The sequence below is a fragment of the Oncorhynchus clarkii genome, chromosome 20, assembly GCF_045791955.1.
Source record: "Oncorhynchus clarkii lewisi isolate Uvic-CL-2024 chromosome 20, UVic_Ocla_1.0, whole genome shotgun sequence".
Classification (NCBI taxonomy): domain Eukaryota; kingdom Metazoa; phylum Chordata; class Actinopteri; order Salmoniformes; family Salmonidae; genus Oncorhynchus; species Oncorhynchus clarkii.
The window spans coordinates 33,402,862-33,415,408 of NC_092166.1; the positions used below are offsets into that span (position 1 = coordinate 33,402,862).

General features: G+C 43.6%; 1 protein-coding gene across 2 annotated transcripts in view; it reads left to right on the top strand.

Moving 5' to 3' along the window:
- Window positions 1-12,195, top strand: part of LOC139376268 (protein-glutamine gamma-glutamyltransferase K-like) — a 47,801-nt gene extending 35,606 nt beyond the window's left edge. For both annotated transcript variants that reach the window (XM_071118621.1, XM_071118622.1), the window contains 6 exons: window positions 1,468-1,660; window positions 1,839-1,992; window positions 2,264-2,548; window positions 2,835-2,995; window positions 3,801-3,937; window positions 5,389-12,195. In XM_071118621.1, coding sequence (XP_070974722.1) covers window positions 1,468-1,660; window positions 1,839-1,992; window positions 2,264-2,548; window positions 2,835-2,995; window positions 3,801-3,937; window positions 5,389-5,533 — 1,075 coding nt within the window. In that variant the 3' untranslated portion in view covers window positions 5,534-12,195. The remainder of the gene's footprint in view (window positions 1-1,467; window positions 1,661-1,838; window positions 1,993-2,263; window positions 2,549-2,834; window positions 2,996-3,800; window positions 3,938-5,388) is intronic.
- The last annotated feature ends 352 nt before the right edge of the window (window positions 12,196-12,547 follow it).

Consider the following 12,547-nt stretch of genomic DNA (forward strand, 5'->3'; position numbering starts at 1 on the left):
AATTGGGTGTGCAAAATTATTCAGCCCCCTTAAGTTAATACTTTGTAGCGCCTTTTGCTGCGATTACAGCTGTAAGTCGCTTGGGGTATGTCTCTATCAGTTTTGCACATCGAGAGACTGAATTTTTTTCACATTCCTCCTTGCAAAACAGCTCGAGCTCAGTGAGGTTGGATGGAGAGCATTTGTGAACAGCAGTTTTCAGTTCTTTCCACAGATTCTCGATTGGATTCAGGTCTGGACTTTGACTTGGCCATTCTAACACCTGGATATGTTTATTTTTGAACCATTCCATTGTAGATTTTGCTTTATGTTTTGGATCATTGTCTTGTTGGAAGACAAATCTCCGTCCCAGTCTCAGGTCTTTTGCAGACTCCATCAGGTTTTCTTCCAGAATGGTCCTGTATTTGGCTCCATCCATCTTCCCATCAATTTTAACCATCTTCCCTGTCCCTGCTGAAGAAAAGCAGGCCCAAACCATGATGCTGCCACCACCATGTTTGACAGTGGAGATGGTGTGTTTAGCTGTGTTGCTTTTACGCCAAACATAATGTTTTGCATTGTTGCCAAAAAGTTCAATTTTGGTTTCATCTGACCAGAGCACCTTCTTCCACATGTATAGAGTGTCTCCCAGGTGGCTTGTGGCAAACTTTAAACGACACTTTTTATGGATATCTTTAAGAAATGGCTTTCTTCTTGCCACTCTTCCATAAAGGCCAGATTTGTGCAATATACGACTGATTGTTGTCCTATGGACAGAGTTTCCCACCTCAGCTGTAGATCTCTGCAGTTCATCCAGAGTGATCATGGGCCTCTTGGCTGCATCTCTGATCAGTCTTATCCTTGTATGAGCTGAAAGTTTAGAGGGACGGCCAGGTCTTGGTAGATTTGCAGTGGTCTGATACTCCTTCCATTTCAATATTATCGCTTGCACAGTGCTCCTTGGGATGTTTAAAGCTTGGGAAATCTTTTTGTATCCAAATCCGGCTTTAAACTTCTTCACAACAGTATCTCGGACCTGCCTGGTGTGTTCCTTGTTCTTCATGATGCTCTCTGCACTTTTGACGGACCTCTGAGACTATCACAGTGCAGGTGCATTTATACGGAGACTTGATTACACACAGGTGGATTGTATTTATCATCATTAGTCATTTAGGTCAACATTGGATCATTCAGAGATCCTCACTGAACTTCTGGAGAGAGTTTGCTGCACTGAAAGTAAAGGGGCTGAATAATTTTGCACGCCCAATTTTTCAGTTTTTGATTTGTTAAAAAAGTTTGAAATATCCAATAAATGTCGTTCCACTTCATGATTGTGTCCCACTTGTTGTTGATTCTTCACAAAAAAAATACAGTTTTATATCTTTATGTTTGAAGCCTGAAATGTGGCAAAAGGTCGCAAAGTTCAAGGGGGCCGAATACTTTCGCAAGGCACTGTATGTAATCTCAACCCCCTCCTCCTCTCTGTAGGAATTTCCATGTATGGAACGACTGTTGGATGGCCAGGCCAGACCTTCCTCCTGGTAACGGCGGCTGGCAGGCATTAGACGCCACCCCGCAGGAGACCAGCCAGGGGACCTTCCGCTGTGGCCCTGCTTCTGTCACCGCCATCCGCACCGGCCAGGTCTACCTCAAATACGACACACCATTCATCTTTGCTGAGGTGAGCACTATGGGAAGGAGATGGTCGAAGATCTAGGATCAGTTTTTTCAGCTTAACCATCCCAAAACTCCAAATAGAAAGGGAATGCTAAAACTGACCTTGGATAACTACCTAGGTTTGATCAAAGATTGCACACTTTCCCTACTTCTCCTGTCTGTCTCTGTGTGTGTCTGGTCAGGTGAACAGTGATAAGATCTACTGGCAGAGGAACCTGGATGGTATCTTCACTCAGATCCAATGTGAAAAGAAGGCCGTGGGCCACTGCATCAGCACCAAGGCTGTGGGCTCTGACAAACGCGATGACATCACACACCTGTACAAACACACCGAAGGTACAGTCATGTCATCATACACTTCAACACACTGTCAGAGGGTAGCTTGGCAACCATACACACAAAAAAAACACTAAGGTTCGGATGGTTACCTGTACAAAGACAGTAATATCAGAGTTCACATCTGAGGCTCTGAGGAAACATACTATTAAGCATACTATTAATGTATTAATTGTGCAGACATTGGGGATAGATATTTACACACCAAAGTTTCCAGCAGAATATTATCTCCTCAACCCCCTTCCCGCTCTCACCACTCTCCCCCCACCAGGATCAGAGGAGGAACGTATCGCCGTGGAGACAGCTAGTCGTTATGGCACCAAGCCTGACGTGTACTCTACATCCATGGCGGAGGACGTGAGCTTGGAGGTGAAGTTGGAGGGAGAGGGGCCTCGTATGGGGGCTGACGCCCAGCTGACCATCGTGATGACCAATTTCAGCTCCCAGACCCGCAAGACCACGCTACACATCCAGGTGGCAGTCATGTACTACACCGGGGTGCTGAAGGGCACCGTCAAGAAGGACAAGATGCCTGTGGCGCTCAAGCCCAATGAAGGTTAGTAAAGTGGCTGGAGGTGGAGGGTGTCCTTAACCCCTGCTACAGGGTCAGATATTTGTCATACTCCTAATGGTTAAGGTTAGGATTTGGATAGGGTAATCTGATCCTAGATCTGGAGTTAAGGGCAACTTTAATCTCAAGCAAACAGAAGCCAGCAGCTAGCCCCACTGCCACCATTTCAGCTCAGTCACCGTAATATGAAAAATTGTCTCCGACGTGCATCCTCCATCCTCTCAAATGGTCCCTGTAGAATGTGCAGTAATCTCTCTCTGTTCCTCCTCAGTGAAGGCCATGCAGTGGGTCCTGCCCTACCACAGCTACCAGGACCAGCTGGTGGACCAGGCTGCTCTAATGCTGACTCTGTCTGGACGGGTCAGCGAGACCCAACAGGTCCTGGCCACTCAGACCAGCTTCAGGCTACGCACACCCGACCTCAGCATTGAGGTAAGACACAGTTTAACATGAACACAATCTGTTACTGGGATTCAGGATGTACCTTTTCCATCTTTTGTAAATTCGATGGCCAATAAAAGCAGTTTACAATTGAATTTCAAACAGTGTAGAGACACTTTTGTTTTGTAATCAATGGTGTACAATACGCTGGTTATGATTCTATCAGAGTCATTTTTTCCCTCTGTCTCTATTAACATATACTGTACAGAAATATAAAACGCAACATGCAACAATTTCAACGATTTTACGGAGTTCAAGATCATATAAGGAAATCAGTCAATTGAAATAAATTCCTTAGACTGGGCAAGGGCGCTTGGTAAACTGGCCCACCCACTGGGGAGCAAGGACAGCTAATCAGAATGAGAGTTTTTCCCCACAAAGGGTCTTTATTACAGACAGAAATACTCCTCAGTTTCATCAGCTGCCCGGATAACTGGTCTCAGATGATCCTGCAGGTGAGGAAGCCGGATGTGGAGGTCCTGGGCTGGCGTGGTTACGCGTGGCCTGCAGTCGAGGCCGGTTGGACGTACTGCCAAACGCAACAATTGAGAGAAATAAGCTTTTTGTGCGTATGGAACATTTCTGGGATCTTTTATTTCAGCTCATGAAATTATGGGACCAACACTTTCCATGTTGCGTTTATATTTTTGTTCAGTATAGTATCCCAAAACAAATGTAACGCCACAGAAATGAAGTACTGATGTCTTGCCTCAGGACCATGGCACAGACTGCATACAGATGTCACTGCACAGATAAACAGCAGCGCTGGAAATAGTTATTGTGTTTGTTTCCTCAGGCTGTAGGGGAAGCGGTGGTAGGCAAGAAGATGACAGCCAAGATCACGTTCACCAACCCTCTGCCACGTACACTGAGGGGCGTGGTGCTCAGGGTGGAGGGACTGGGCCTGCAGGAGGTCAAAGAGGTGGTTGTGGGGTAAGACACTAACCCGCCTCTATTAGCTTGCTATTATCCTGCTCTCTCCTCTCTCTTTCACTTTAGAACTGTCAATTACAGTAATGATATTCCTTTCGATCTCTCTCCGTATGTATATCAACTCCTCTGTTTCTCTCCGTCCCTCTCCCATTTACTCTTAGTGAGGGATGGGCAATGGGCGGCACACAAGCAGCATGCACATACATCAATTTCCCTCCCCCAATTATTTTTTTACAAATAATTTGGGAACTCAGCTTACTGTTGAGAGTTAGAATCCATTTTGAAATGTGGTTGTCCATCAGCAGTTTTTTTTCTTATGGCAGTCACTGACAGTCACTCAATTAGCTCATGTCAACAATTTATTTATTTCACAATCATAAGTTAGTCTAGCCAGTGTCGTGGAAATGTCAGTACTGAGAGAGACTTGGACAGTTATTCAAGCCATCATCTTTATTTAACATCGATTAATTATTGCAATAATGAAAGCGTCGACCCCACACTCCAGAGTGTGTTGCCGAGTGCTTGACTGATCATGAGAAAACAGATCTTATATAGGCCCTAAAAAATTATTAGTCAATCATTTCTACCATTCCCATAAGCCTCCTTGGTCCATCTCCTGGTTATCTGCACGGGATGTTGTTTTTCTTCCAACACGGCATAGTTTCCCAGATGCCAGGAAGATGAAGCAATGGGGCATTGTGCTAAACTCCAGGCTCTCTCTACCTCGGGTCACACACACCACATCTTGTCTATAGAATGCCAGTTTTTAGGTTTTTAATCACCAAGTCATTGTCAGCTCAAACTATCTCTAGCAAAAACCCGTTTGCTTGACCATACGTCCAGACTAACTGCAGGAAGCTAGAGTGGAAACCATCTCTTCAACAGAGCATTGGTAGGACAGAAGTACCTTACTGTTTGTTAAGTAAATAATTGTCAAATATCCAACAAATGAGGTAAATACATATTTTCTGTCACGCCAGCTATCTAAACTTGTAGTAGTCATGGTAACTATAAGGTTACTACAACTGGGGGGCCCCTCATTGATTTTGTTAGTCACTCTCACTCAGATATATTAAAAACTGAAAACATTTCTCTCTATCCTATGACAGAATTTTTAGAATTGCAGGAAATGAGCTTTAAAAATGGCTAAATCTTCTATCCGCCTCATGGCAAAATGTGGAGAATTGCAACAAACTTCCTTTAGAACTGCAACATGACAATGTGTAGAATTGCAGGAAATGAACTCTAAATGTTTCTCTCTCCGCTGTCGAGAGGGCGAGCCACTAAAATGTTTCCCTTAGAGCACTGACTGCATGTGTGGGTATGGATGTTGTTACCCAGACCCTTGAGCCACTGCGGCCCCTCATGCTGAGTTCAGATGTTTTGTAGGCCCCCCATCAGTTGCTCATCCCTGCTTTAAGTGATAACTCTTGTCTCTCTCCTCTCTCAAGTGATGTTGGGAGCCACTCTACGGTGACTCGGACAGAACACTTCATACCCACCCAGGCTGGACACAGGAAGCTGGTAGCAGCTCTGGACTGTAAACAGCTGACACAGGTGCACGGGGTTGCTGACATCATTGTCCAGGACCAATGAGAGGGAGCCTTCAACTGCTCTCTCCTGTCCACTTATCTGGTGTTTCATTCAAGTCTCCAAAAAGAGAATGGGAAGCTTTTCATTCAGTTTTCCCATGATTTGAGTGTAAAAAAAAAATGTCATGCTGACATGTAATTATGGAAATACCCTGATCGTTGGATGAAGTTGTACACTAAATTGTTTTTACCCGTGTTCATGTTTTTAATACTCACGTCATATTTTTCCAAATCAATCAAGTTTATTTGTCACATGCTTCGTAAACAACAGGTGTAGACTAGCAGTGAAATGCTTTCTGACGGGCCCTTCCCAACAATGCAGAGAGAGAAGAAGGATCAATAGAAGAAGAAGAATTCGAGGAATAAATACACAAGGAGTAACGATAACCTGGCTATGTACACGAGGTGCCAAGTCAATGTGCTGGGGTAGGAGGTAATTGAGGTAGATACAATAGGTAGGGATAAAGTGACTAGGCAACAGGATAGATAATAAACAGCAGTAGCCTAAGTGATGAATAAAAAGAGTTAGTGCAAAAAGGGTCAATGCACATAGTTAAATAGTTAACCAATAGGTACACGGACAAACTATTTTGCGGTCTAATGGCTTGGGGGTAGAAGTTGTTCAGAGTCCTGTTGGTCCCAGACTTGGTGCATCGGTACCACTTGCCGTGTGGTATCAGAACAAACGTTCTATTATTTGGGAGGCAGACTGGCCTTTCTCTGACACCGCCTGGTAAGCTCGGCCCCAGTGATGTACTGGGCCATACGCACTACCCTCTGTAGGGCCTTGCGGTCAAATTCCAAGCAGTTGCCAAACCAAGTGGTGATGCAGCCAGTCAAGATGCTCTCAATGGCGCAGCTATATAACTTTTTGAGGATCTGAAGACCCATGCATAATATTTTTAGCAATAGAGGGGGAAGATGCATTGTCGTGCCTTCTTCAGGACTGTGTTGGTGTGTGTGGACCATGATAATGCCTTAGTGATGTGGACACAGATTCTTGAAGCTCTAGGCTCCGTCCACTGCAGCCATGTCGATGTGGATGTGGATGGGGGGCGTGCTCGGCCCTCCTTTTCCTGTAGTCCGCGATCAGCTTCTTTGTCTTGCTGACATTGACGTCGAGGTTGTTGTCCTGGCACCACACTGCCAGGTCACTGACTTCCAGATAGGCTGTCTCATCATGGTCAGTGATCAGGCCAACCACCGTCGTGTCATCAGCAAACTTAATGATGGTATTGGAGTCATGCACCGCCACGCAGTCGTGGGTGAACAGGTACAAGAGCACGCACGCGAGGGGCCCGTGTTGACGGTCACCGTGCCGGATGTGTTTGCCTATCCTCACCACCTGCGAGCGGCCCATCAGGAAGTCCAAGATCCAGTTGCACAGGGAGGTGTTCAGTCCCAGGGTCCTGAGCTTAGTGACAAGCGTGGAGGGCACAATGGTGTTGAATGCTGAGCTATAGTCAATGAACAACGTGACAACAATAGAAAAAAAGAAAGTCTATATGCAGTGTGTGAAAATGGCGTGAGGAGGTAAGGCAATAAATAGGCCATAGTAGCAAAGTAATTACAATTTAGCAGATTAACACTGGAGTGATAGATGAGCAGATGAGGATGTGCAAGTAGTGATACTGGTGTGCGAAAGAGCAGAAAAGTAAATAAAAACAATATGGGGATGAGGTAGGTAGATTGGATGGGCTATTTACAGATGGACGATGTGCAGCTGCAGCGATCAGTTAGCTGCTCAGATTTTTTGCAATTCGTTCCAGTCACTGGCAGCAGAGAATTGGAAGGAAAGGCGATCAAAAGAGGTGTTGTCTTTGGGGAGGACCAGTGAGATATACCTGCTGGAGCGCGTGCTACGGGTGGGTGTTGTTATCGTGACCAGTGAACTGAGGTAAGGTGGAGTTTTACCTAGCATATACTTGACCTGGAGTCAGTGGGTCTGGCGACGAATATGTAGCGAGGGCCAGCCGACTAGAGCATACAGGTCGCAGTGGTGGGTGGTATAAGGGGCTTTGGTAACAAAACGGATGGCACTGTGATAGACTGCATCCAGTTTGCTGAGTAGAGTATTGGAAGCTATTTTGTAGATGACATCGCCGAAGTCGAGGATTGGTAGGACAGTCAGTTTTACTAGGGTAAGTTTGGCGGCGTGAATGAAGGAGGCTTTGTTGCGAAATAGAAAGCCAATTCTAGATTTGATTTTGTATTGGAGATGTTTGATATGAGTCTGGAAGGAGAATTTACAGTCTAGACAGACACCTAGGTATTTGTAGTTGTCCACATATTCTAGGTCAGAACCGTCCAGAGTAGTGATGCTAGTCAGGCGGGCGGGTGCGGGCAGTGAATGGTTGGAAAGCATGCATTTGGTTTTACTAGCGTTTAAGAGCAGTTGGAGGCCACGGAAGGAGTGTTGTATGGCATTGAAGCTCGTTTGGAGGTTAGTTAACACAGTGTCCAAAGAAGGTCCAGATGTATAAGGAATGGTGTCGTCTGCGTAGAGGTGGATCAAGGAATCACCCGCAGCAAGAGCGACATCGTTGATACATACAGAGAAAAGAGTCGGCCCGAGAATTGAACCCTGTGGCACCCCGATAGAGACTGCCAGAGACTGCGCTCCGATTTGACACACTGAACTCTGTCTGCAAAGTAGTTGGTGAACCAGGCGAGGCAGTCATTTGAGAAACCAAGGCTAATGAGTCTGCCGATAAGAATACGGTGATAGACAGAGTTGAAAGCCTTGGCCAGGTCGATGAAGACGGCTGCACAGTACTGTCTTTTATCGATGGTGGTTATGATATAATTTAGTACCTTGAGCGTGGTTGAGGTGCACCCATAACCAGCTCGGAAACCGGATTGCACAGCGGAGAAGGTACGGTGGGATTCGAAATGGTCAGTGATCTGTTTATTAACTTGGCTTTCAAAGACTTTAGAAAGGCAGGGCAGGATGGATATAGGTCTCTAACAGTTTGGGTCTAGAGTGTCACCCCCTTTCACGAGGGGTATGACCATTGCAGCTTTCCAATCTTTAGGGATCTCGGACTATACGAAAGAGAGGTTGAACAGACTAATAATAGGGGTTGCGGATAATTTTTAGAAAGAGAGGGTCCAGATTGTCTAGCCCAGCTGATTTCTACGGGTCCAGGTTTTTCAGCTCTTTCAGAACATCTGCTATCTGGATTTGGGTGAAGGAGAAGCTGGGGAGGCTCTGGCAAGCAGCTGCGGTGGTGCGGAGCTGTTGGCTGGGGTTGGGGTAGCCAGGAGGAAAGCATGGCCAGCCATAGAGAAATGCTTATTGAAATTTTAGATTATCATGGATTTATCGGTGGTGACTGTTTTACCTAGCCTCAGTGCAGTGGGCAGCTGGGAGGAGGTGCTCTTGTTCTCCATGGACTTTAGTGTCCCAAAACATTTTAGAGTTAGAGCTACAGGATGCAAATTTCTGTTTGAAAAAGCTAGCCTTTGCTTTCCTGACTGACTGCCTGTATTGGTTCCTGACTTCCCTGAACAGTTGCATATCGCCGGGACTATTTGATGCTATTGCAGTCCGCCACAGGATGTTTTTGTGCTGGTCAAGGGCAGTCAGGTCAAGGGCTTTATCTGTTCTCAGTTATACATTTTTTGAAAGGGGTATGCTTATTTAAGATGGAGAGGAAATTACTTTTAAAGAATGACCAGGCATCCTCGACTGACGGGATGAGGTCAATATCCTTCCAGGATACCTGCGCCAGGTCGATTAGATAGGCCTGCTCGCAAACGTGTTTTAGGGAGCATTTGACAGTGATGAGGGGTGGTCGTTTAATCGCGGACCCATAGCTGATGCAGGCAATGAGGCAGTGATCGCTGAGATCCTGATTGAAAACAGCAGAGGTATTGTAGGGCAAGTTGGTCAGGACAATATCTATGAGGGTGCCCATGTTTACGGATTTAGGGTTGTACCTGGTGGGTTCCTTGATCATTTGTGTGAGATTGAGGGCATCTATCTTAGATTGTAGGACTGCTGGGGTGTTAAGCATATCCCAGTTTAGGTCACCTAACAGAACAAACTCTGGGTGGCAATCAAATCAATCAAATGTTATTTGTCACATACACATGGTTAGCAGATGTTAATGCGAGTGTAGCAAAATGCTTGTAATCAATTCACATATGGTGTCCAGGGCACAGCTGAGAGCTGAGGGGGCGACAACAGTGAGAGACTTATTTCTGGAGAGATTCATTTAAAAAAAATAGAAGCTCAAACTGGGTTTGGGTATAGACCTGGAAAGTATAACAGAACTTGAATGAGTAGTTGTCCAAGCTTTTCACCAGCGTGCCTTGCTCTGAAATGGATTTTCCATTACTGTTAGGGTCGTCCGCACTTATGAAGAAGAAACATAAGTATTGTTGGGGCCACTGAAATGCTTTATGAAGAATCCCGTGGTATACTTTATTATCTAGATATACATGATCTAATGTTACTAATGTTATCTAATGCACCCATTTTCAGTAGAATGTACTGAACAAACGATGTCAAGTTTCTGTCATCAAATATTTTATTAATACACTGTATAAGCATAAGAGTATCCAATGATGTTATTATTCAAGATGTATGCATTGTGCATTGTTGGATATGCTGTATGTAGCGTCACATGGTTTATATGAAGGTGAAGCGCTTCAGTTTGATTTTATGATGCTTATGCCTAAAGAAGTCCTTCTCAATGTGTTTTGCTTATTTTTATATGAAAGAATTGAAGACATTATTATCTTATTTTGCTAATAGTGTTTCCTTGCCTTAAAGTGCTCTTATGAAATCCCTGTTCCAAACAGCAGTCAGCTCCTGAGAGTTTACAGTTGTATCCATGGCCCTTGTTGACCTTGCTCTGCTCTCATAGTTTGTGTGTTTGGACGTTAAAATACAAGAAAGGAAACATTTTAACGCATTACATTTAGATTGTATTAATTCATCTATATACATGTTTTTTTTTCAATTGTCAATGTATTTGTTAATCAACAATCTTCCCTGTTAAATTGCCCGGTGAAAATCTCCCTTTTAAAAGTTCATATTCTGTTTACTCATAATCCAAATAATGTTGAAGACTCAGCCTATACTCGTATTTGTGGTCAAAGCATTAATTGGAGAAAAAAAAAACATTTTCAAAACCCCACCTCAAACAAACCGTTTAAAAAAGTATTACTATTTCCTCATGTCATCCTGAGGAGGATGAACTGGCCAATCAGCGGTCTACTCACATAAATATTTTTAATGACCTGTATATGCACCCACACCATTCCAACACAAAAAAAAGCTGTTTTTTAACATACCTAATTACTATTTCATGAAAGGAAAACTATTTCATTCATAATGTAATTATTTACAGGTCATATTTCATAGAAAGGTGGAAACACTGGAAAGTTACTTTGTAGTTAATTACGTTATTTGCATGATGACTCCCTGTAGGACAAAATGGAGTGAATAGATCAGAAAGATGACATCGTTCAATGTAACAGAGTAGCAAGTACATACCTCTAGTAGCCAAACTTTCCCTCCCTGGCTCACTTATTTTAAAATACAGAATTATAACTTTATACACCCTTGGCTTCCTCGTTAACATGTTATTATCTATTCGAATTGTGTAGCTTCAGGCAAAGGTGTGTCTAGCACAATTTAACCTGAGGAAATGGAAAATCTCATGCATATAATTCAGTGGAGGCTGCTGAGGGAAGGATGGCTCATAATAATGGCTGTAACAGAGTGAATGGAATGGCATCAAAACACATGGAAACCATGTGTTTGATGATGTTGACAGGGAGCCTAAGAAGGAACGAAAATAAATTATTTAGGTTATTTCAAGACTATGGCCATCCAAGAAATACATTGTGAACAGTGGCGATATTAGCATGCAAATCTTGGAGGGGCAAACTCCCCCCAACATTATTTTATGCCTACCAGCAAAGCCACTAAACAACACTAAACAATACATTAATTGCACTATAACGGTGACAAACGGTGCCCACAAACTGTTAATGCCTACATAAAGCTGTCCCAATAGCAGTTTTATTTTCAGCACCATGGAATTAATCCTTACCACTGCTACACCTGGCTATCAGCGGAGCCTTGTCTGGCAGCAAAACAGTTCATTTGTCACGTTCTGACCTTAGATATCTCTGTTTTCTTTATATTTTGGTTAGGTCAGGGTGTAACAAGGGTGGGTATGCTAGTTTTGTATTGTCTAGGGTTTTTGTATGTCTAGGGGTTTGGTAGGTCTAGGTTACATGTATGTCTATGGTGGCCTGATATGGTTCCCAATCAGAGGCAGCTGTTTATCGTTGTCTCTGATTGGGGATCATATTTAGGTTGCCATTTTCCCTTTTGTTTTTGTGGTTTCTTGTTCTATGTTTAGTTGCCTGTCTGCACTACTCATATTAGCTTCACGGTTCGTTTTGTTATTTTGTTTGTTTGTTCAGTGTTCATTCTGATGAAAGTAGTTGCAGTTGTTCAGTGATCATTATGACGAACGTGACATCATTCAGCCTCATTTACTGCCTTTAAAAAAAAACATGGCTGACTTGCTTAAAACTTCTTATGGCTGCAATCCCGTTAACGGGATTGATATGACAACAGCCAGTGAAAGTGCAGGGCGCCAAATTCAAATCCAATAATTAAAATTCTTTGTTTAAAGGTAATCTTGTTGTTAATCCCACCACAGTGTCCAATTTCGAATAGGCTTTACAGCGAAAGCATCACAAACGATTATGTTAGGTCACCACCAACTCACAGAAAAACACAGCCATTTTTCCAGCCAAAGACAGGAGTCACAAAAACCAAAAATAGAGATAAAATTAATCACTAACCTTTGATGATCTTCATCAGATGACACTCATAGGACTTCATGTTACACAATACATATATGTTTTGTTTGATAAAGTTCATATTTATATTTTTAAAAATCTCAGTATACATTGGCGCGTTACGTTCACTAGTTCCAAAAACATCCGGTGATATTGCAGAGAGCCACATCATTTTGCAGAAATACTC